Source organism: Excalfactoria chinensis, chromosome 6 (genome assembly GCF_039878825.1).
Source record: "Excalfactoria chinensis isolate bCotChi1 chromosome 6, bCotChi1.hap2, whole genome shotgun sequence".
Classification (NCBI taxonomy): Eukaryota; Metazoa; Chordata; class Aves; order Galliformes; family Phasianidae; genus Excalfactoria; species Excalfactoria chinensis.
This window is the reverse complement of record NC_092830.1, coordinates 21683327-21709614: the sequence shown is the minus strand read 5'-3', so window position 1 is coordinate 21709614 and position 26288 is coordinate 21683327. Positions and strand designations below refer to the sequence as shown.

The 26288-nt window shown below is 39.7% G+C and overlaps 1 protein-coding gene across 5 annotated transcripts in view; it reads right to left on the bottom strand.

Moving 5' to 3' along the window:
• Window positions 1-1587: 1587 nt before the first annotated feature.
• WDFY4 (WDFY family member 4) overlaps window positions 1588-26288 on the bottom strand; it is a 128167-nt gene continuing 103466 nt past the window's right edge. For all 5 annotated transcript variants that reach the window (XM_072340679.1, XM_072340678.1, XM_072340677.1 and 2 more), the window contains 11 exons: window positions 22771-22924; window positions 21712-21803; window positions 16926-17138; window positions 16273-16420; window positions 15442-15599; window positions 13759-13917; window positions 9864-10043; window positions 6142-6324; window positions 5253-5340; window positions 2974-3085; window positions 1588-1984 (listed from right to left, as the gene is read on the bottom strand). In XM_072340679.1, the coding sequence (XP_072196780.1) occupies window positions 1918-1984; window positions 2974-3085; window positions 5253-5340; window positions 6142-6324; window positions 9864-10043; window positions 13759-13917; window positions 15442-15599; window positions 16273-16420; window positions 16926-17138; window positions 21712-21803; window positions 22771-22924 (1554 nt within the window). In that variant the 3' untranslated portion in view covers window positions 1588-1917. The remainder of the gene's footprint in view (window positions 1985-2973; window positions 3086-5252; window positions 5341-6141; window positions 6325-9863; window positions 10044-13758; window positions 13918-15441; window positions 15600-16272; window positions 16421-16925; window positions 17139-21711; window positions 21804-22770; window positions 22925-26288) is intronic.

Sequence of the window (26288 nt, the reverse complement as noted above, 5' to 3'; positions counted from 1 at the left end):
GCACTTTAGTAATGCCTGCATCGTGCCACTTACAGCATCAATGGAGTTATGTTGAAAGTGTTTGCTGTGGAACTGCTCTACCTGCTTATTTTTTAAAACATATTCTAGATCTTCCAACTCCAACATCCCATTAGCTATTAGAGAAGCTATTATATTCTCCCAGATTAAATATCCTTGAGTATTAGAACAGGTTTGGCTCATGAAGATTTTTGTTCTTAACTCGATGACTCCCATTCACAGACAAACACACACACACACACACACACTGGATTTGCTCTGTGATCCAAAACAACGGTTGAGGCAACCTGATGTCTCATTGAAGATGTAAGAAAAACAACGTAAGGCACATGGAGATTAGCCAGCCATATCCATGCACAGTTAATCTGCACCTTCAAGTGGCCTCTTCTTATGCCTGACAAAGCCAGGTTGCTATCTAGAGGACATGTAACATTAGTACTGCTGCGTGGGCAGCAAAGTAGTTTCTGGAGCCAGCTCTAAGAAAGAGAATGTCTGCTGTTGGCAAAGACAAGCTAGACAAAAATACAAAGGGAGCAGATAATTAGGAAGCCATCAAAATGTCTGATAGGTAAATGAAAGCATGGATAGCAAGCTTTTTTCATGGCTCTTAATTACAGAACAAAATCACAGAATTTTTCAGGTTGGAAAAGACCTAGAAGATCATCTAGCCCAACCATTACCAATACTTCCCAGCTAAACCATATTCCTCAACGCAACATCCAAACGTTTCTTGAACACTCCCATGGTCGGTGACTCTACCACCTCCCTGGGCAGTGCATTCCAATGCCTGACTACCATTTCTGAGAAGAAATACTTCCTAATGTCCTAATTACCTTTACAATGTTTCAGCAAAGCTATATTCCCAACTGAAAGTAGTCCAAATCCTGCTGTGTAGACAAATCACAGCTAAGACATACAACTTCTTTACCAAAGCAAGACAGGAGAAGTGATGGGAAAGGGGCAATTATCAGTAATACAGATCCCTCAAATTTGTTAATAAAATGTTAAGGAGCTTGCTTTTTCACACCTCCTCCATTTCGACTAGTAACATAAATCACATTTGTATTTGTTACATTACATCCTCAGCTTTCTTACAATACAAAAATCCACTTCTACCACACAGAATGATTATGAAGGTAAATCCTGATACTGATAGTCAAGAGAGCATCACAACACACCCAAGAAAGGAGGCAGAAGGGGAAAATAAATAAGTATTTATCAGCTGTGTCAGATCACTGTGAAAATAAAGCCACTAATTTCAAAATAAAGTCTGCTCTATTACATTTACAGCTGTGTTGAATGAAGGCAACACAGTTTAGGATCTAGGAGTTCTTACCTTCATTTTGCAAACAAAATACCTTTCCTGAAGGCACACATTCATTTTCTTCATGCAGATTCAAGAAGGAGGAATGGCAGGAAGAGATGTTAACATACTTGCACAACAGTAAGAACAAAGATTCTGCTACAAATTCAGTTAACACCAGTTAGAAGATTCACTAGTTTTTGATCTCATGATTGTAAAACTAGAATTGGTTCATTTTAATAAGCTACGTTGTTCTTCAGCATAAATCAAAAATACTTTATTTGCAAACCATTATTTGTGAACAACAAAGTATTATTCTAAATTCAGTATTTAAAATAACATATAAAAGACAGAAGTTTTTCAAGGACAAATACCACGAATTCTTATTGTCTGTGTGTATGTCTGTCAGTGTCTTTCCCACAGCTTTGGAGTCCTTTATTTGATTCGAATGAGAGCTAACTGCACTCTCAGTCCAACAATTCCTTTGAGATTCAGTCCCCAGCCATATGCTTTGGATGTCTGACTCTTTCATGCTCTGAATGGCACTTTTCTCCCCATTCAAAAGGCTGAAAACATAAGTTCCTGACTAGTTCTTCCTACCCATCCACAGACCAGCAGCAGATTCTTCCCCATTCATCACCAACTAGAAGTTTGGAGGAATTTCTTGAAAAAGAGAGAGAAAAAAAGGTGTTTAAGAATAAGAAGCAAATAGGGTAAGACTTTCTCCTCTCTGTGCAGCAATAAGGAGAATGCAACAGGCAGGACAGCAAGTAATCTTTCATGTTAACAAAGATCTAGACTAGACAAAAGACTGAGCTTAGAAATAGACCCTGAACGTCATGAGGTTCTTCATAATGATCAACCCAGATCAGGCGCTTTTAACCTCTTCTGATCCAGAGAATCTTTAATTGCTAACTAAATCACCAGGGCAGCTTCAGAACTCGGACTTGTCAGCATATTGAAATCTTCGCTGTATGCAGAGTCAGCAACACCTTCCCACTTTCTATGCATATAATTATCACATGAAGAGCTCTAGTTCTCGGTATAGAGAATATAGGGATCATTTTAGCAACCATCAAAATGCCAGCACTTCTGGAGATGGAGACACCAACTGTTTTACAGAACATTACAACATCATGGGGTAGAAGAGAGCAACAATATTACTGCCAGATGACACTGCAGGAGGGGGGATTGAGTAAACTAAAATACTGCTGGCCATGCAAGCTGAGTTTAACTGCAAAGTTATCCTTTAGCCAAAAACTTCCAGATTACATTTCTGTTAAGGAGATGGCATCTCCAGCAATTCCTCAGACAGTGTTTTTTCTGTAGTACAGTGACAGCATAGCATCCACTAATCTCTCCAACTATTCTGCTCAAAAGCTGCTGCTGCTGCTTCTGAGCTGTCTCCTCTCTGACCATTGCCAGTCCCGACACCCTTCATGTAATACTGCTAGCCAGGCCAGCTCCTAGAATGACTGAATCTGGCAAAGAGCAATTTGAATGAAATCTAAAAAGCAAACCCAAAACCAAAACTCACAAACAGAACAAAAACAAAACAAACTTCAGAATGAAATAACCTGAGAATTTAGGACAGAATTGGACATGTTGCTCTCTGCCAGGCATACGCTACGATGCAAAGGACAGAACCATACCTGGATACAGCGACCGCTGTCACTGCTGGGCTGTTCTTACTTGGCTTTCCAGTCAAGGCAAGGCTGGGATTCAGTTCCCGAAAGAGAACAAGATGTTTTCCACACTTGTTACCTGTTGTTTGGTTTAAAAAAATAAATATTTAGAAAGTATCTGGGGGGCAACGTGGAAGGGATTGTTATTATTTACAGTCAGCAAGTTGTTGAGAATGAATATATTCAATCCCAGCCTGTGCTGTTGCAAAATAGGCCCATCCCAATTTAATTTGTGGCTATGATAGTTACATGTGCTGACGTGTGGCTGTATCAATTGTGTGCTAAATTGGATTTGTGTATTATTGCTTTCTAAATTGCATGCCTAGTTCAGCAAAATTGTTCATCAGTTTTCACTGGCTCTATGCTTAATAAGATGCCCCACAATACCTTGCTGCCAGGATATAATACAGCTCATAATTGCCTAGTAAAAAGAAATTACATAAAGCCCTGTTATTATCAACTTATCTAAATCTGCTCATAACAGAACCAATAATTAAATGCTAAGAACATTTCACATACACACACATACATACACAGACCTAACAACATAATTCAATCCTAGTTACTTTAGTCTCCTTAATGACTTGTGTTTTGTATTAATTTTATTTTCTTTAATGCACAGAATGAGATGTGGGAATACTCGGCCATTTAAAATAATTCTGAAATCATCTAGATACTTCTAAGGGAGAATGTCACAGTGCTGATCGCACTTCAGCTCTTCAATAAGGAATGCTGTTGCTGCATGCACCTGAAAACATGCTTCCTTACTCTTGTGTGAGAACAGGTGTGTGTACATACACACCAACAGACGCCTGGTTAAAGCATGTCTTCCTTTATGATCCTCCACTACAAAGGCACAAACAGAAGTATCTTGCTGTGCTCCTATGGGCAGCTTTTTAAGTTCTAGCTTAGAAAATTGGTTAAGAAGATCACTTTTTTAATCTTATTTTTTTTAATAGCAAAAAATCACAGTTTGCTGACAGATAAAAATGACGCGATTGTATTTGAGTAAAACTAAAATGGAAATATCTACGCACAGGGAGTGAAGGACAGGAGTCTAGAAAATTCTTAAAATTAATTAGGTGCTCCTACATGAAAAAAGGATCTGCAAAGTGACTGCTGAACACTACAAGGATTCCAAAAGGAGTTGAAACCTGTGCTCTGACTTGCAGCAATCTCTGACTAGAGACTGCTATGAAACCAAACCAGCCCAGCTACTCCAAGCAGACTGCCTTACATCTGGCATCTCTGGTGTTCTCCCTCCTTCCCTAGAAGCATCTGGCTCTACCTACTCTCAGAGATGTGACAAAAGGCAGGATGGGCATCTGGTCTGGCATTTTCAATATGCCTCTGTACCTATAAATATTTCTGCATCTCAGTCTGAGTACTTCAGATGCCAAGCTCCACAAACAGCAGTTCTGAAGATCTCAGTGGTAATGCGCAATTAGTGCATAATATCTTTGTGCAGATGTTACATCTACAACTAACTTTATGTAAACTGTATGCCTGAAACTGAAGCAACAGAGAATGTCTAATGAAGTTCAGAGCAAATAAGTGGTGTAAATTATACATGTTAACAACACAACTTCTTTTTTTTTAATTTTAAATGTATTGTGAACAGAAGCACGCTGTGCTATTAGGACATGCCTTTAAAGCTCCCTGGAAGGCTTCAGCTCCTGTGTTTGTTAGAAAAGAGAAGTGATCCTGAGTTGTATTTAGTACCAGTCAGTACTGTATAGCACTATCACCTTGTTCATTTTGGCTCTGCAAGAACTCCAGGGCATCAGTTTGGCACTGCTTTCAACATACAGCACCATGCTGCTGGAATCCCACTGGCTTGAATGAACTCTGACCTCATTTAAGGCAGCAAAGACAACAGCCTGCTTGCTGTGACATCTCAGCGCGTGCTGGTACAGGCTATCAGTAGATGTGCTAAGGAAATGAGCCAGGATAGTTCATTAGCCTCATAGGTTTATGCAGAAAGGTGGTCTGTCCATCTTAACAGAGCCTATGAAGAACCTCTCAGCTTCATCCACATCGGATTTGCCCATGAGACCAGTGGTTCTGCTCTAAATTTCTAAGGCAGGGCAGTGGCCACCCACCACTGTTGCTCATACATTCACACTGTATGAGCCCCTGAACCCTTCTAGTCACACCACTGTGCTCTCACACCCTCTTCTTTCTCACAATAGAACAAGGCCTGCAGTAAGTCACCCTTCAGTTCACAGCCCACACTACAGTCATACCTGGGCTGCTTGCCTCTCCCACGGCTCCTGTCTGTGAACTCGGGCCAGCAGCTTGCCCTTGACTGGTGGTGTATTCAGTCTTCCACAGCTGTACCAGCCAAGAGGGGAAAAGGAAAATAAAAAACGGATTATAACAGCACTATCACATGAGAGAGAGGGCTGTTTTCTTCCTATTAAGGGGTGAAATTTGGACTTCTATGGTCTGAGCAGGACTTGGCAAGGTTCCCTCTCTCCTACCACTGTGTTACAGTATGTCACACTGGAGAAAGGTATTTAGGGAGCTGGCAGGTCTTCCCAACAGGGTGGTAGCCTTGATCCCAGCCACTCAGGAAGCTCTCCCACCAGACTGCAGGCAGAACCAGCAGAGAACTCCTGCTCCTGAGAATATGATGTAATAAACTAACCTGTGAACCAGTTCTCAGAAACTATGGATCCCAAAGGACTCTGCAGTACTGATTTATGCAAAAGTAAACCTCAGTACTTTTCTCACCACCACCATCTCAGTGTCTCAATTTATAAAACAAAGGTAATGCATACTGATTTTTTTTTTTTATGCAATGCGCTGCCACTCACTACAAGGTACTACAGAAATGCCAGGCACTACTCTTTCCCTGCAAGGAACTGCTTCCTGTAGAAACACAGACATATTTCTGATAGGCAATAACATTTCTGCTTTCAAAAAGCACACCAGGTTGAAAAGTGTATTTTCAAAACTCTTCCCAAATGACAGACACGCTTCATTGAGGAGGACAAAAGTTGACTCCAGTTTTCAGTTTTATTACTTGTGCTGCCCTGTTGAGAAAGTGGCACCGGCTTTTAGTAGCTCTGTCCCTCCATTCAGGTTTACACTGAATTAGGATTCCTCCTTTTCTCACCCCTGGCCACCTACCCTGACCACGCCATCCATGCTTCCTGTGACGATGATGCTGCGTGTATCCCAGTCCATCACTTCAGCAAAGCAGCAGCAAGCAATACAGCTTTTGGGGTTGCAGGTGGTGTTAACACTCACAAGAGGCTGGCCATTGACTGTCCACAGGTGGAGATAGGATCCAGCACAGGAGGCAATATCACCCTGTAACAAAACAAAAGGCAAAGCCTTCAGGATCCTACATTCATCCTTCTTACAGGAGGGCAGAGGTAATGGATTTAGGATGCAGATCAGCAGCAAACTTTTGGTACAGGTTACTCCTGGTACAGGTACAGGTACAGGTTTGGTACTCCTCTTTTTGGGGAGGCCTTCACATATTCAACAGAAAGCATTTAGTAACTTGGATTAGAATAGGAATGCCCATTCATAAAATAAAAGCAGCTGGATGACATTCTGAATGACACTTCCTTTTGCAAAACACTTTGAGGCTATAAAATACCCACAGAATGTTACACCCTCCAATCTACTTCCACTCTCCTATAGTCTTGCAAGTTCTAAAGCATTTAATTACTGAGCACTCTTTCCTTCACATCCTCGTAAACAGGTAAGACTCAGCACCTGTTTTTCCACTTTTGTGCTTGCCAAACTCCTTCCACTCTTGACTTGCCAGTAAAATCTTAGCTTCAACTGTTGATAAAAATGCACAGATGTGTCAGATACAGATCACCTGATGCTGTGTCCAAAAATAAAGAAAAAAGAAAAAAAGGAAAAAACCAATGCCTCATTTCATGCCAACCACAAATACAACCTTGAGACTCATTTCCTATAACTGGGCAGGGGAGGATTAAAGGGGTTTCTCAGTACCATTCTGCAGTCCTGGGCACACATCACAGCCAAGCACAGCCTGCACAGGGTTACAGCACAGTGGGCTGCACCAAGATAGCTGTCCATTAGCTTTATGTCAGGCAACCAAAAGAATCCTCTCCTTGCCTATCAAGAAAGACAATTTTTGAGCATGACAAATGATTCTAAGGACCATATAAAAAAAGGTAAACAGAGAAAGGAATATGGAAAGCTAACTGCCCTTACCTTTAGTCAGCACATAGCCCAGCTGAGCATCAGCTGATCCCCAACTACTGCTAGGAACAACAACTGTACACAGTCAGCGCCTAGTGTAGGTTCTGGACCAGAACTAGAGCTTTAAAATCTTACCGATACACAAATAAAAGTTCTCTTAAATAAGGACACAGCATTTGCCTCCTTAGCTGTGAAGCCTTTGGTGATTTCACAATCTTCCTCTGCCCCTCACAGGGAGCTTAATGTCATCGCATTTTTATACTGCTTTGCATTGTAGCAATGACCAGCTCAGCATTCAGTGAGCTGTACACTGCATGCAAAAAAAATCTTTGTGACGGACTTTATCCTATTCTATCAGTGAAGGTTCATGATCTTACCAGTGACTGTATATAAGGAGCAGATACACACGTAATCCCTTGGAGCAAGTAACTTAGAAAACCAAAAGCCAATGCTGTAGCTTTAAATAACCTTATCAAAAGTGCCCTTTGATCAAGACACTAACTGAAATTCTACCCAAACTTTCTACCCTCAATGCATGCTAAGAACCACTTAAATAGAATAGTGTCAACAAAACCCCTGATTCTGGGAATGGCTGGTGTACCCTTAAAGCTAGCAATGCACATCTGGTTAAAAACAACTAGAATCAAAGAATCCTTAGAGTTGGGAGGGACCTTTAATGGTCATCTTGTCCAGCTCCCTTGCAACAAACACGGATGTCCACAGCTAGATTAGGTTGTCCAGTTTACTAATGCTGACCTTCATCTCTGCCTGATTTGAATGTAGAGCTTTTCACACTGGAGGGCAGAACTCTGAAGATAAAACAAAGATAGCATATTTGACACTGAATTACCAGTAATTAAAGAGATTAAATTTCAGCTAACTTACCAGCTTGAGAGTACATGGTATCTGTGCACTTGGTAATGATCTACAGTGTTTTCCAGATGTAGGCAAGGGATTTAAAGCTTACTGAAATAGTTTCAGAAAGCTTTACGGTCCCACTGAAATTAAAACTTTTTGATACAGTTTTTGTTTGTTTGCACCAAATGATACAAATGTTACAAGGTAAATGGAGCTTCCAGATGTTAAAGCAAATAGAATGCCCATAAATTAAATCACAAGGGGTGTACAGAATTCTCATTTCACAGAAGATTATGTGATTCTGAAATGTGTTTCCTACAAATCTTGATTTCAAAACGTTTTGAATTTTTCAGGAAAAAAATCTCATCACCAAAATCATCATTCTGCGTCAACTCAAATATTTAACACAATGTAAGCATTGTTTCTATCTCCATGTTATACTGCATAAATATATAATTTAAGCAAAAGTTTCAAAATGAAACATCCTGCTATGCTAGGGTCAAAAGACTCTTCATCCCTAACATATGGTTCCCTTCAACTATTTCTCCTTGAAGGTTCAAACAATTTCCCAAGGTTTCTTTCTTCTAAATGAACCTTTCTGCAGGCTACTGTCCAATCAGTTTAACCATTTACAATCCAACAAGCTGAAGAACTTCTTTCGACTCAGTCACCAGTGTCCCCGGCACAGACCATCCAATTTTTGGATAGTTCAGAAAAAGAGCCACCAGATGAAACAGCTACTGTTAACGGTAAGTTGATGTGTAAGATGAAGAGGACTCTATTATCTTGAGGTCTGAAGCCCATGTTTATTTGCCAGCCCACCCAATTGTTTCTGAATGCTTGGTACAATTTTAGCTACCATCTCAAGGGATCACCAGGTATTGTGAGTTGGTTAGTGTTACATGCCAACAGCCACGTAATGCTAACCAAGACCTTTGGGACTGAGCGCTGAGCTGACACTAAACAGACTAATTAAATCCCATTCTCAATCATTAGCTCTCAGACTGTATGGTTAGTAGAGCATACAGTATGTACGGCACAGGCTAAGTAGAGAATGTCTTCTTAGTCTTACTGCTAGATGCAAGCTCAAATTGCCCAAGCAGCTGGAACCCTATTCTAGTATACTAAAAGACATATAAAAGACAAAAGTGGAAGCAACAATCTTGGGTGGTAGAAGGTTGGAAAAAAAAAATCCCACCAAGAGTGTTTACAGTTCAAATCCAACACAGAATATTTTCCTATCAGCATGCACATAGTTGCAGCCAGGCCCAGACCACAATAGCATTTTTTCCCACTGCTGGTAAATGCAAATCCAACCACTGCTATCAGCAGCATGCTTCTCAGCTGATGGTAGGAAAGAAAAAAAAAAAAAAAAAAAAATCAAAACAAAAACAACACAACACTCTCTGCAAGGGTGTAAGAAAGTTGTCAACTGAGGTGGCAGACTGAGGTCCAACAGGTATTAGCTGAACCTGGTCTGTTGCCTGAATGTCCGGAGAAATCAATGGAATAATGGAAACAATGAGGCCATGGGTGAGCCAGATCCAATACTTCACACTGTAAACTAGAAGATTCTTAATCCTGCTGCCTACCTATCCAAAGATGCTTCTGCATAGCTACTCAGTCTAAGATGTTGCTTTTAGTGCTCCCCCCTCATCATTAAGAACACTATTAGCAATCTCAATAGAAAGAAAAAAAAAATCAATGTATTAGACTCAGGATGTTTTTCTGTTGGGAAGAGTACCCATTAAGTTATCATAAAACGTTCATGGATGCATCAGAAGAAAGATGATAAATGAAGATCTTACTGTTGAATTGTTGATGGCAACAGAAGAGAGACTCGCCTCGTGGGCAGGAAGCTGGGCTATGTCCTTCAGATGGTTCAGGTCCCAAATGATGCAGGTTCTGTCATCAGATCCACTCACAATGATGCTGTAGGTCACAGACACAGCAAGGCAGGTCACTGCCTGAGAGTGCCCATACAAAGCCTAGTGGGGGAAAAGTAACCAGCAAATCAGAGGGTGGCTGAATTATTAGGGAACCACAGTCCTACTGCCCTTTATTTATTAAGAGCAAGTGACCCAGCCACTTTCTGGAGAACTGAAAGTGGTACGAAGTGAAAATCCCAAAGTATCTTACAGAATTATTCTTGTCTACAACTTGTAGTTTAGGAAAGTTGAGTCTCCAAAGAGATTAAATGTCTTGTTCTAAGCTGCCCAGTGACTCAGATGGAACAACTGAACCCTGGCTTACATTTCTGAGTTTACCACAGTGGTTTGTGTGCAGGAACAAATCATCACCTTTTATTTCAGTCAAGACTATCTTAAGCAAGTAGAATTTAGACTTGAGAATTATCACTTTTCAGAATTTAGAAAGTATTTTAACATAAAACTTGTCAAATGTCAGTGACCTTCCCATCCTTTCTCTTTTTCTAAACAAGCAGTAACATTTTCCAATGTTAGTTCAAAATAAAAATTGCATTTGTAGGAGAATTTTTGCTTTAAGAACCATACACTCATTTCTCTCACATCAATCATTATAATCCAGCACTTTTTTTTTTCTTGTTTTCCAGGTTTCAGAGTCATACAGAACACCTAGTCTAACTTGAAACAATTCTGTAATAAATACATAAGCAAATTACATTTTAGGCGATTTAATGTCACAGAAGTCATGGACAGAAATATGCTAATGACAGTTGTGTAAATGCAGCATTCTCAAGTGACAACAGTATTTCTGCTGCATAATCACCAGTGACATTAAATTCTGTAGGGCAGAGAAAGACTTTCACAGCTTTCCTAAAAAGCCTTTCAGGGTTCAATTATTAACTGCCTTACTGTGAAAAATCAGAGCCACCAGTTTTATTGTTGGTTTTAACAGTAACTGCATACTCCCTGCTGACTTTCTCTACATGACATAATTACCAGATCTTCAGGGTCTGTGTCAGAGAGCCACATATCTCAAATGATTTTTGCAAACACATCTCATACTCTTTTCCAGTCTGTGACTGTCAGACTGAACTCTTGTTGGCTAGCATGTGCTGCCAGTTAACAAGGTTATCAGGACAACAGTATTGAAACATAACACACGGATATGGCTGAGCTGCAGCAGCCTATGACGTACAGAAGGTGTGTTGCAATTGCAAGGGACAAATTTCTGTTTGTAACATATTCCATTGAAGAGTACTACCAATTTAAAATACTGACAAAAATGGGGCCTTCTCTCCAACACTGCCCCTCAGAGATTCTTTGCAGTAACTTTGGCAGTAGAACAGACTGTTTTACAAAGGGCTGGGCATAACCTTATGCCTGTGCTCAAGAACTAAACAGAACTACTGCAGAAAGGGCTGGGCAATATCAGGGGCTCCAGATTTCCCCTCCCTTCCTCAGAAAGATGAAAGGAAGCATACCTACTGTGACAGCATCCATATTGCCAGACAAGCTATGCTTGTATGCAAATTTTAATCAAGATTTTTTCCGTTTTTAACTCAGGAAGACCTCCTGCTTGGTGATGAACTGCTTTAAATGCAGGCTAAGTGTGGAAAAGAAATATAGATTTGAACTCAGCTAAAAATCTCAGCTTCAATCCACCAGCGTTTCAGTATGCATTAATGCAAAAAACAGACAAGTGCTGTCTAATATCTCATTATTCCTCTGTGAAAACTTTGGGGAAAAACTGAGAGGCCTGTGTCCACAGTAAATTGACTAATATTAACAAACAAAAAAGGGGATCAGCTTCACTGCAGGAATGCTCAGTCCATCAAAATTAAACCAGGTTCTGGCCATCCAGCTTAACTGGCTGACATGGGCACAACTACTCCACAGCTATGTTCAGCACCTCCCTGCCAGGTCTGGGCACAACTGGCCCAAAGGCTTCTCCACTGGCTGAGACATTCTGGGGGTGGGATTGCATTGGTTGCTATGCTCATGAATACTGTGGGAACCAGTAAATAGCATGGATCGATACTGAGGCTATTATGCTCAATCTTCAGTATTCCACAAAACTGTGGAAGCAGCCCTTGCTTGAGAGGAAAAAGTGACTTTTTTATGGTAAAATATACTTTCTGCACTTTACTACATTCCAAACCAGAATGTGTCAGTCCCATGAGACAACTGGTAAGTGAATAGCATCCACTTTATAGCACATCAGCTTTACTTAAGCAAAGCTCACTCTCTCAGGAAAGATGATACCAAAAAACAAAACAAAACAAAACAAAAAACACACCAAAAACAATTAAAAAAACAACCAGCCCCCACAAAACACTGAATGACATGAAAGCAGCACATAATTCACTGGAAATCATTTAGAACTGTGGTACAAATTTACATCTATGCCAGTCATCAAAAACCAAAATCTCTGCAAGTAAAGAAAAGGAAAAAAATAGATACATTTGTCACTGTATGACCTCATGACTTTTGATGGACTAATGGGTAATATCAGATTAATCACAGTGGAACACATCAGTGAAGGCAATTCTGAATTTTCTTTAATAAAAGAGAAAGGCACTGTACTGAAGATAAAACAGAGCCTCCTTAATGAGTTGCTTGAAACTCAAGCAGATCCCCAGACTGGTATCATTTTGATGGTTGTGAAGACTACTGTTTACGCTTTCTCTACTGCTATTTCTTCCATTTCTATGTTCATCTCCTGTCTTGGAATACTAAGCAGGGTGATTAAAAGATCATCACTGAAGAGCTTGTCTCCTGTTTTTGGTTTCCTCTAAGAGGAAAACAAAACTCAGGAGAAACAAACAAACAAACAAACAAACAAAAACTATTCTAAACTGCTTCCCTTCTAATTTCAAGATCCCAATATTTCAGATAAATAAAGGACTTAAACCTCTCTGGCCTCCTAAATAGGCATTGATGTTTTCATGTTATTTAATGACAAATAAAATGTTTTTGGCACAAATAAGAAGCACCGAAATATCTCCTGAATTACCAAAGCATTTGAACAGAAGTGTCTAACACCTGGAGTCCTACTTGCAATGCACTGTTTATCAGTTCAGTTGAGAATGGCAGAGAAGTTCCTGCCTCTTGAATGCCTAGAAAGATCATAGGCTGCCTTTTGGATATGATAGTACTCCATATTTTCTTGTAAAGTTGAGAACTCACCATAGCTGAATTGCACAAATCTTGCACGAGAATTCACTTTTGAAATAAAATTACATATATATGGCCACTGGGTGACCAGAGACAAACTCCAAATCAACAAACATCAAACGGCTGTGGACAGTGAGGTCAAAAACTGTATATTTGTAGGGATCCATCTCTACCTCATGGAGTAATTTCTGAATTCAGATTGAGAGAGAAGTATCAAGGCTTTTGCCTAGTCATGTGTTCATCTCCATCAGCTATGCTAACAGGGTGTTTTAGGGGTCCATACTGCTCTAGTAGTACAAGTGAAGACAGGAGATGCTCTATTATCACTGTTTTATTTTTGTTATCATAACCTTTGGAAATGCTGTCACAGCAAACAAAAAACCCAAATAAACACAAACAAAAGAGAAACCAACAAGCAAGCAAGCATTATATGTAACTATCAGGTATAGGTATAAAGCATAAGATCAGCTCCTGATCTGACTGCAGGTTTTCACATTATACTTGCAACAATCACCTGTTTCTGTCCTTCTGTTTCACTGTAGCATGTTTTCTCTTCCAATCAACAGACAAACTTATCTTTTGTTCTTTAACAAAAGTCTCTCACCTGTCTCAAGCTTAGACGTTTCACTTTGTCCTTGACCAAAGAAAGTTCCCACACACAAACAACTGAGCTTGTTCCAGATGTGATTAGAGTAGTTGCTGAAGGACACACAGCACAGAGGCACTTTCCCCAGTCTGCCATGCACTCAAAGGTAGTCATGTTCTGTATGAGAAAGCAGCTGTCAGACAAATACTCATCTGGTGATACTATGCATTTATTAAATGCAGATCTCATTTTCAGAATTCAACCTCTTTGTCTACAAACACAGGAAATAAAAGCTTATCCCACATCTGAGCTGACAACACAACTGCAAATTATGTACAAGGACTTCTCCAGAAGTAACACCTCCTGTTTTATTCTGTTGGCCCACAATGTCAGATATGGATGTTGGTGCTATGACAGTAGATGAACCTCCTACCAATATTTCGTTACATTTTGATGCCATGTGACAGATGGCAGCAGAGAGGCAATCTGACAGAACAGCATCTGACACAGAAGTGTGTATGAAGCAAAAGTTTGGAACTGAATTCTCCTACTCAGAAAAAAAAAGGACTCATTTACAGTCATAATGCTTGCTGAATCTTTACAGAGACCAAACAGTGGATGCCAGCAATCAGGCAGTGGGAGGTGCATTTCAACAGTGTGAAAGTGCCAATGGGCAACCTCTGCTGGCACAAATTTTGAGTGCAGTATGGAGATTCTCATTTACATCACCAGCTAATTATGGTGATCATGTTGAAAAACAGCATTTTGTAGAGAGAAGTTGCTTTATCTATTAACTCAGTGTCTTAGGACACCAGAGTTCCAACCTCTCACATTACGGACTTCCTACACGGCCTCAAGCAAGTTCACTCTGCTACCATATAGTGACAATGAACAAGCATACAATGTCAAAGCTCAGGTTTTATAGCCACCACTAATATTGGAGCTAATGGAAAAGTCTTTGTGATTTTATAGGGCGCAGACTGCAAAATAAATCTCTTTTTTGTTTTTTCATGTCCAGTGACTATGGATATGTCTATAAAAACATAACCATGTGGCATACACTGGTACCCAAGCTGAACAACATACTCCACTGTTTTGGTATCCAAGCTAACATGCGTGTCTTAGTACACCATAATGTTACCCCAAACACATTCCAAATCAGTGTGTTTGTAGCAGAGAAAACCTGAACCTGCCCAGTGGCCCAGCTAGAAGTGTGGTGACACAGGCTCTTGATTTTTAACAGAAGAAGCAAGAGTATTAACTTCCCAGAATAGGAAACATTATTACATTGAATGAATGAATTGGACTAAGCTTGCAAGCCAGAGGGTAACTGACAGATAGTCCTATCTATATTCCAGCAGAAAGTTCTGCACAATGGAATTTCTAATCAGAGGCCAGGAGACCTTGTTTTGTCCTTACAACATATGAAATGAGGTTTCTCCATTGTGGTAGCACAATCATTTGAAGGAAAGCTTGAGATCATTTAGAGGGGAAATGTCACATTTTTCAGCAGTGGAATGATTCTGTACTCCACTGGAATGCCCAATTTGACTTTTCTCAAAAAGCCTGACTGCAAAAGAAGTATTGCACAGCACACTCCAGAATCAGCTCCTCGGCAGCCTCTGAAAATGGTCCCCAAACAAGGCAAAGGTTACAACATAACATCAATTTCTGAAGCACTTAGATTTTGTTTTAATTTACCTTTTCAGACCCATAGTTGCCAAAGCAGCAGGTGAAGTCATCAAATCCCCAGCAGAATATTTTGTTCCAAAGAGGAGGAATCAAAACTTTATTTTTTTCAACGGCCAGAATGCCTTTCTCAGTATGAATAATGTGTCCAACAGCTCCCTTTGGATATTCTGACAAGACAGAGAATGTATTTCATTCTATTGCTTTTAGAACACCAAGGTTAGCTTATTGTCTTACACAGCTTTGTGGTGAGCTGGCAAGCCCTACAGCTGGGCTCAGTGACTGGTGGCCAGGTCCATGGAGAAACCCACTCTGCCACTGCAATTCCAGGCAACTCCCCATTTGAATAAATTCATGCAGAGATGGAGACTGACTTCAAAGGCGGGGATTTAACAACGCTGCCATTAAGCTTCTTTTCACTGGCAAAATGCCTTATGCTATGAACGAGAGGATGTCACCAACAGCCTCTGAATTACAGCTGCAGGAGCCTGCCAGCACCACAAAATTGTGTGATGCAACCACTGCCATGGGATTAAAAAGTACATACAATGAAATTTTTCAGGATTCTACATCTTAGGAATAACAGACTAAAAAGAATATGAAGACCAAGATAAAGAGACAGGGAAAGAACACATTTACTTTGCTGATGAATATAAAAAGAAAGAAATAGAAGGGAAAACAGTGAGTATTAAGTATTGAATTTTAATTTGATATATTCAGAATGCTGAAGATAAAAAAGATTTAGATGTCAAAAAAATCTGCTCTGAACTCTGCTCTTAAAAATTCAGATTAACCCCATTTAAGAATTCAGCGCTTATTAGCTCAGAAAATGGTGCACAGTACCTTTTACCGTAACTGGTGAGAACTTCAGGTTTTGCAGGTGGTTGATAAATGGTGGAAGAGTTCCACTTGATTGAAAGGACAGTACTGCTTCTCTTCCTGATGAACCTTTACTCTGAGCATTCCTGGGTGGATGTGGCTTAGTGAAGAGCTAGAACAAAAGAAATAAATTGAAAAAAATGCACCTCCATCAACCACTAATCCACTTAAACCACTAATCATAGACTCTAGAACTGTAACTTACAAACCCCTTCATTAAATTCAGATAATCTTCTCCCTGTCATCCTATTTTCATCAGGCTACACCCCTTATGTAGTTAGAAAGCTAGTTCCAGTGATTTGGGAGAAGAGAGAAGACTATAGGTGAGAATTTAAGCTGCCTTTATTTGACTGTACTTCAACCCCAGACTAGTGATTACTCATGTGACTGTACAGAAGGAGAAGAACCCAGATTTGACATCATAGCTGTATAGTATATGACAAGAACAGTGTATTCAGAGAATGGAAAAACAATCTGGAGAACTCTACAGACCGTACTGCAGATTTAAATCAAAGGCCATCTCTAATCTAAGTTGCTTGCTTTCCAACTGAAATACTTCAAGATCAAAATAGATTGTGCTCTCTGCCTTTCTTCCTACTCTCATGATAAAGTGATACCTGCTTTGGTATCTGTCCAAAGTTGCTGATAAAACCCAGGATGGTGCTCTTAATCAGAGGATCTTTGATATTGTTGAGATCCATCTTATCTCCATAGAAGTAAGGATGGTAGGTGTTAACTGCTTCCACAGCAGCTGAGCCCTGTTGTTTATGGCCAAAAATCAGGTCTATCCAGCAATGGAGGTGTGCGCTGACATAGTCACTTTCCAGGGCCTGAAACCAAAGAAAATGAATTAATTCAGCAGAACGCATTAATTGCAGATACATTATCACTCCCTGTTAAGAGACAAATTCTCTGCAGCACTCACTGCTGACAGAAGCTTCATTACTGCCTGGGTTTCATCAGTACACACAGTTCTATAATCCTTACAAGGTTTAAGCAGAAAACGTTGCAAAAACTAGATTCCATCGTGTTGGAAAGCCACAGGGTCTGATTTTTTTATACCAATATAAGAAATGTCTATTTTTGCCTGACCAGATCTGCAATCCAAGTCACAAGCATGTGAATTAACATAACCAGAAGAAATAATTACTACTGGAGAATACCATGAGACACTACAAGGCAGCATGTATCCAACCCAACATGGACTCCCTAGAAAACTGAGTGATCATAAATGAAATTTGTGCTTGCAAGACCCACACAAGTTTACAGGCAACAGCCACAAGTTCATGTGCAACCCTTGCTCATCTCCAGATTAGTGAGCTTTACCTATGAAGCTTCACTAAACACTATTGCCCCTAATATCACCTACAATTGCCAAATATTTGTATATTCCCCAGTGGCCTTGCCCAATGATTCAAGCACCAGTGTTAAGCATGATTAAAACTACTTTCCTGACTCCGAATCATTTGACTGTACAATACTCCCTGATGCTCAGTTAAGGTTCTCCCAAACAGGCCATCCTACCCAAAGCACAGCAGAATTAAACATGCTAATGGGATCCAGAACAATGGCTCATTTCACAGAGCAGACAGTGAGCCCAATGCAGCTGGTTTAAATGACCATGCCCACAGCTTAACAGCTCACAGGGCAGCTCAGAGAACAAGTATAGCATACGATCTGTCCTCTGCAAATAACATAAAAACACTTCCAAAACAACTCAAAATTTATCCTTATTAATAAAAGCAGTTAGTGCATGAATTACAAACCATACATTTTGCCTGGCTTCACTACCAGAGCAAAACAAAGCAACCAACAGAGCTGAAACCATGAATTCACTCACTTTCACTGAACACTGTGATATGCCCAGCAAGGAAGACCGAATTGTAGTCTAAAAAAAGAGTAAACAATTACTTTACGTAAACCTAACCTGTAGATTCCTAACTTAAAACACATGAAACAAGAGCTACTCATAAACTCATAAACTTATAATCCAGGTCAATCTTTGCTCTCATGATCCTTAAAGAAACAGACAGGTTTCACAACAGTGTTTAACTGGATCTTTTTAGCTCTTCAAACTCTGCAAAGCCTCCTGAAAAGGACGACAACACCAGTAACAAGTATATCTAGTACTGCAGGTGATTTCAGAGGAGAGAAGCTTTAGCACTATGGAGTTCAAGACCTCTAACTCTTCACTTCAGGATTAGACAAAGCTTTCCCAGGCAGCCTAATCACAACTAAATTTCCATGACAAGCCTTCTTGCACCCTCCTGTGCAACATCTGGTGCTAGCTATGGTTGGAGAGAAAATACTGGACTGACTGTACTTGAGGTCTGATCAGGCCTGGCAAATCATTAAGAATATGAATCTATAAGCATGATTTTCACTTGCTAAACAGCTCCTCTTTGAGATTTCAATTAATTTGTACAAGTCATGCGGCTTAATCATCTGTGCCAATGTTATCAAACAGTGCAGCTTGGTGGAAGCAGGTCTGCAAAACACAACAGCTGGTAGAGAGGACCCAGTACCCACATTACATGCACTGTGGGGGCTTTACTTCAAATTAGATCTAGTCTGCTCCCTCCGGCTGAATGCCACCAGTGGCAAGAGTATACCTTAGGTGCACAACTGGAGCACAGATTTTGGTTTTATTTCATCCAAAGCTAATCTAGTTAACAATCAGAGATCTCTTTACAATGAGAACAGAAGCATGCTATGCAGGGATGACTGACAGATCATTTCAAAACTGCACCCTTGCTCCAAACTACAAGGCTAAAGCAGATGGTCCTATTGTATCTAAGTGCCTTCAGAGTGTCCAGCATTACACAAGAAATAAGGAGCAAAGCTCAGTATTTTACATCCAAACAAGCCAGAACATAGGCCAGAATGCCTCCCTACACTTTTATTTAAAAAATAACAGTAAAAATTGCAGGAGCTCTCAGGCATCTATAGATTTCTGTTTTCAGTATTTCTGTTAGTGAACAATGGTGTCATCCCCATATTTAGCTAACTGGAAGACAGAGATGAAGTACCTTGTAGGGTTACACAGTGAGCACAAGACAGAGCAGAGAAAGAAACCAGAGCCTCCAAACCTACTCACCTTCTTTGGCACACCTTCAAAGTCACTGGGGAACACCAAGGAAGAGTTATGTACTTGATACCAATAGCCAAAGCCTGCATGCACTGAGCTGCATCACTGAGTGACAGAACTGGGCATTCCTTAGGCTCAACTCTTCATTTGGAGATATGGAGAGAACCAGGCACGCTCACTGTGCCCACAACACTTACAACAAGAATCTCTGTCCTTATAGTAGATGTCATGTGGTGATGAGCACCATCTTTCAGTGTGTCTACAGCTCTGAGCCTTTAGATCACTCTCTAGGCACTTTGTGTTGCACGTAACTCAGTAATACCCATTACTGTGTACATACAAGAGCCTGAACAGCCAAAGATGGAACACTGAAATGATTTATTGAGAAATGTTCTTATTGCTACTGACATACTCTTATTTCATCAGACATATCTACTCATTGAGAACTTGTCACACCAGCAACACTGAGTTATACATTTAACAGCTACAGAAATACAAAAGAAATCAAAGATAAACATAGACTCTGTGAAGTTACTTTGTATTCAGTGACTTACCAGTAAGTTCAACATACTGGCTTAAGTTAAGTAGAAACACACCACAACATCTAGCTACTAAGCATGGGGACTCTGGAGTCTTACTAATAATAACAAGCAGTTATTCACCCCACTGTGTGACTTGCAATATCACTAATTCACCAGCTAACATGCAAACACTGCATATTTCCAGGAGCCTGTTTCTCTTAAAAGTGGTTTCGTAAAAGAAAACTTTTCACCAAGATGGACTTACAACCTGTAAACCAGCTTATAAAGGATATATATATTAAAAACAAAAGCAAAACCAACCATGGATAAGAAAAGGTCTTGCCAGACAGGGAACTAGAGCAAAATTGCTGACAGCACCCAGGTGGCTGCAGAGAGAAGAAATTGCAAGAAGAGATGAGAACAAATGAATGAAGCAGACACAGAGGGAGAGGAATCAGGTATGAGGAGTGGAGCCAGAGAAATCCCAAATATAAAGGCACAGAGAAGAAGGCTTGTACATAACACCAGGCACATGAAGACAGTCACCTTCTAGTTCTCCAACGTGAAATAAGGTATTGGTAGAAAGGAATGAAATGAAGATTTAAGAAAATACCCCCCAAAAACTGGGAAATAATTTAATAGTACAGATAGCAACAAAAAACATGAGCCCTAAATGCAGTGCAGAAGTGCAAAGTGAGGGATATAAAAGTAATGGTAATTTAATGGAAGAACAGCAGTCACTGTCAATTGTGAAGTAAAAAGTGGAGAAAAGAATATTTAGGGAAGAATGAGTGTGATTTTTGTTCAAAAAAGGAATAAAAAGTTGATACAGTCATTAAGAAAGTCAGAGACAGGATTTAGGAACCAGCATATGGGGAAATAAAGATACGATTATCTGAAGATACCAAAACATAGACAATCACATTCACTTTTGTGGGTTACTGTCATGTACTGAAGAGATAATAGAACAAATAATGGGCTACTTGCTTTGTCAATTCAATGCTAAAACACAATTGCCACACACCTTTTACAAAGCAGCAACACTTCATGCACTCAGAAATGCACCTTTGTTCCTCTAGAAGAAATCTGACGAAATAAGGTAGATACACCCAGAAGGGGGGCAGGCAGTATGGTCCATTCCATTATTAGTTCTAACAAAGACCTACACCACAGCAGTCAGCTACAAATTCTGTGTTCAATGACAAATCTTCATACAGAATTGCCTTCAGAATTACTATAAAGAAATTCCTACACCTGTCCTGCTAACTATGGACACATTAACTGCAGTAAGTTCCAGGGCCTTACATCTATTAGCATTCAGATTGTCAAGACTGACTTTATTAAAGGCAGAAACATTAGGCTTTACTCCCATTAAAACACCAAATTGACTCTAAAATATTAGATTTTACTCCCTTCCACTACATTCCCCCAGAAAAGTAATTGCAGTGCCAGCATGCATCAGATGAAGGAAGGTAGTTTGAATACACACGTAGCTAGTTAGGAACACAGAACTGCATGCATGTGGATGTCACGTGCATGCATTAAATTATGTTCACATGCTTTTACAGGCTGAGATCAGATGTAGGTCTGTAGCTTGGATCTAATCTCATCCAGTCTGCAAAGTTGGTCTTGAGTGAATTGTCAGGCAGACAAGCGAAGTCCAAAACACAATGTGAACTCCACAAAGGCAGGATTTATTTGGATGTTAACCTTTGTTTGTGACTCTGGCCTTTAGGATTTCATTTTCAAATGGGAATCATTTCAGTACTGTCCCAAAACACCATATTCACTAACCTGTCTGTGTAGGAGAATGAATTTATGGGGATCTCCATCTGCCCAAGGAGGAAGCTGCACATCTCCCAGCACTGTTCCATCCTGCATGCAGCCTGCAGGAATTAAAAGGAAGAATTAAAACCAAGAATCACACACTCTGCAAATAGTAACAGCTTTCCCAAAACAGTGAAGTCAAGGGGAATTTAGGTTACTTTCACACAAGCAACTTCAGAATCTATGCTATAGTGTCACAGAACACTGAAAAATTTTTTTCTCCTTCAGTGAGAATGGAGCAGATGTACAGTAAGGATATCCATGTTTTCAGCACAAACTATTTTAGCCCTGGATGCAAACTCAGACAAGACAGACCTGTTGACACAACTTTTTTCTTATAGATAATCCCACTGGACTAACTACCAACTATTCCTGCTAAAGCAGCCTCTAGGAAGTATTCTGTTCTCAAGTCCTTTGCAGTCTGATTCCTTTCAGAAGGTAATCATAAGTTCTCAAATCAGGACAAGAGTTGCACAACTTGATGATCTAAGTTAAGGCTTAGGTCTGAGACAGTAAGTTTTCTAACAGGGCACTAGTGAACAGATTTGGATTATTGGATTGAACTATTGCAAAATCATTCTATTTACTTGCTATCAGTGAGATTCTGCTTCCTTTTTTTTTAGGTCAATTTCTGGATTTTGTTATCAGCTCCTTGGTCTCCTCTCAAAGATGAAAATGCCCGAAATCTTGACAATATTTTAACTGCCTTCTAACATCCATTCCCTACTCTGCTTGTTTTATTGCATATTTCACCCCACTGAGCTCTTATGTCAAGTTATAACTACATCTCAACATCACCCTACAGGTCTAGAGATAGCGCCCACTCATTCAGAAGGGACTATGACACTGCTTGATGCCAAGAATGAATCTAAGTGATACTCAGGTCACATGTAGCAAAATTAAGCACCACAGACAGCAGATTTAAAAAGACCATGCATCATTACCATTTAGAAACCAATCTATCTCCAAAAATCAAACTAATATATATTTCACAGCCATAGAAGTAAGGTCCCTTCAAGCGCTTACCAAGTTCAAAATGATTAGCATTGGTGAGGAACTCTGGCAAATAGAAGAATTCAGGGATGAGCTCCCTGACATCACTCATATTGTCCCTTGATGCTGATTCCCATGTGCTCTTGACACTATGAAACATCCTGTCTGCAACATCAAAACTCCCACCCTGTAAAATGGAGACAGACCAAAAAAAACTGCATTGTGAATATTCTGTTGAACAAGAAGGATATACAGAATCTCAGACAATTCTGCAATAATCATCACATTCGATTAGGTGGTATTTCAAGATCTGTCATAGGTCTGTTTACTACCTTGGTCCCAATTTGCAGATATGTAGATTAAGAATACCATACAACTTGGAGTATGTGTAGCTTGTAATAACCTGGAAGCAAGCAGAAATGATCAAGAACTGCTTGAAAATATCAGTGTAACCAATATTAATGCTTCTCAATGTAACTCCTTTCATCACAAAGTGATTTCTAAGTAACGAACACAGCTTTGGTGTTTTCATCTGTGACCCAAAGAGTTGTGAGAAATCTTAAGTTCAGTCTTCCTAAGAAGATCCAGACAAGCAGAAAATACCCAGTGGGCAGGGGACAGCAGGAAAGGAAACAGCACAGAGAGAAGAGGGAAAGAATTTCTGAACACAAGTCTTGAATTGCTGCATGTGGAAGGAAAAACTAGCTCAAGTCCCAAGAGCTTTTGAATATGTTTACTTTAGCAGCAGTCAAGCACTAGATAGCAGCACCTTTCTTAGCTTTAACCACCATTACGAACCAAGACCTTCAAATAAAATTAAATCACCCACTGAGTGACAGGTGTATGCTTTATGATGGAACTGTATTTCCTATAGGATATTTTAATGGGATTTCAGATACATTATGAATTTGTGAAAATTCCACAAGCACATCTATACAGAGATCCGCACATTGAACGAAGGATTTATTTAACAAAGTTTTACAGTAAGAGATAACCCAATGGACAATCAGTTTCAGGAGATCATCCAACTGAGCTTTTTAGAATGAGCAAGTTGATTCAGATTATCAACAAAAGCTAACATGTATTCCAGATGTAAAGACCCTGTTGCTGTTTCCCCTGAGGTGAATTCTGAACAGACTTTGGTCCAGCCTCAGCCTCTAAATGATAACATAGTTCTGCTTCACCTCTTTGCATTTCAAGTCCTTCATCCTTACCCCACCAGCAACTGTGAAGCTTTCCCACAGCCACTGAAGGGACTGAGCAAGAAAGTGGCTGCAATCACATGAGTAAGCCTAGCTGGAGTTAATCTGATACACAAGGTCATCTTGCTCTTGATCATTATTAGAGAGGGACCCTTGGAGTCAAATTCAAATTGAAATTAAAACAGAGTAGAAGAAGCACTATAAATAAATCAACAGCTAACAAGTATCTCATTGAAGCATATTAAAGGGCTTTGTATATTTAATCTACACACAGTGTGCCGTGTCTGGTGGTGATTGATGCTTTTTCATCTTTTTTTACAGCTTTTATGAGAGCCGATAGTAATCTCCTGAGAAACAATATGATTTGTAATAAAAAGATTACCTGTATTAAATAAAAATAATATATACATAGGAAATGCTGTTAGCGCGACAAATCTGGTTAAAGATATTACCACCACAAAAAAATGTGATTTTTTCCCTGGCTGTCTAATTCATTTTAGGGAAAAGTAATATCTTTAAAAGTTAAGCCTGTATTATTTATAAAGGAAGCAATAACTGATTTTCCCATTTCCTATATTAATAAATTTATTTGCATATATTTATATCAGAATTAATGAGTTTTCTCTCTCTGTGAATGCAAAAAGTGCACTGAAAGGAAAAAAAGAATCAAGAATTGCTTTATGCCTTTAGATTGTGAGTCATTGTAAACTCTTACAGCTTTTCTACAGCTAGATACACTAAGTCTGTTTTCTTTCCTTTTAGTAGAGGCCTTAAACTGTGAAGAAAAAATACTGGTGAAAAGATGCTTTTCAAAACTATAGCGTAGTATATAAAAGGCAGATGGTCAAAGTGATCTCTAGAGTGAAGTTGGAACTCCAAACATTCATAAAACTAAGCGGAAGACATCCAAGTATTTACCTGCAGATAGTGCTTAAACGACCGCTCAACAACACAATGAAGAACAAGAAACCTATTCTCTCTAAGTACCTCAGAGGGGCAAACACCAGAAGGAAAATCAGCCTGCTAGCTGAAATGCAGCAATGGGATAGGAACAAAGGGGAATAAGAAACATTCAGATGTTGTACTACGGGACATGATTTAGTAGGGAAATACAGGCGTAAAATGGATGGTTGGACTGGATGATCTTGGAGGTCTTTGTCAACTGTAGTGATTTTATGATTCTAGAATACAAGGTGAATCACAAGCATCACTACTTACTGAGCCCAAGAAGCCCTAGAATACCTTTCCAACAGAAACACTAAGCACAGTGTTACTATGCTTTTGTGACATGAGACCAATTCCTGAAAGGAGTTTTATGAGATACCTCAAAAAGGTAACTGCAGGAATCAGTGGAATAAGATGTACCAGTCAATGCTTATGTGATGAGACAATCTTTCATCTGTGCTAGCATAATATGCAAAGTATACACATACTTTACTTCAGCCAGATTTCAATACACTTAAATAAATTGTGAAACATAAGGTTTTGTAAACTCCTGTACACTGACTTCTTCTGCAGCTAGGTGCAAACCACATATCCAGTGTTACAAACAGGATGTTTTGCAACATCAGTTTTCCACAAGGAGTACACCCAAGTACCTGCCTTTCCTGTCATGTTCATTCAGAAAGGCACTTTGGGGTTTTAAGTATAGCTTTTCCGATTTTTAAGATGGGGAGAAGCTTTTCCAGCCTCTGACTCAGCGTCTTTCCAAGGCCTTAACTTCGGGAGTGTTTTTCCAATATGCTCTTTACTAAGTATAAAGGTTTCAGTTCTGCTGTTCGCCTGACTGCATCTCACTCTTAATAATTCCTATGCCACAGTAGGACTGATCACCTATAGGAAACAAGCACAGCTTAACATGTAGCAACAAAAGAGCAAAGGAATGAGAATGGGAGTTCAGCAGTTTTAGTGAATCCATACCCAGGCAACATTTTAAATGCTTTAGATCTCAGCAGTCTTAGAATATTACCATCCACGCAGAAATGCCAGTTACCTGCTAATTACAAAAGCACAACCATGAAGCAGGCTAGGAATTTGTTCTGCATAAAAACTGTGCCAGTGAGACATAGCAACCTTTACCATTTTCAAGGAATAGCTGCTCCACAGTAATACATGGCTGCAGCTAACATATGGCTCACAGAGCACGATAACCATTGCCTCAGGTGGTTCGCTAACTCATCTACTGCTGGTAATAGCAGACATCATAGGGCTCATTATTTAATTAGCTTACTGCTTTATTTGTATTAGCTCATTCTGGAACATTAGAGAACAGCTCAGCAGCAAAGCTTTTGGAGAGCTGCAGGACATAACACCAGCCCTTGCTATACAAGCAGCCTGTAGAAAATTCTG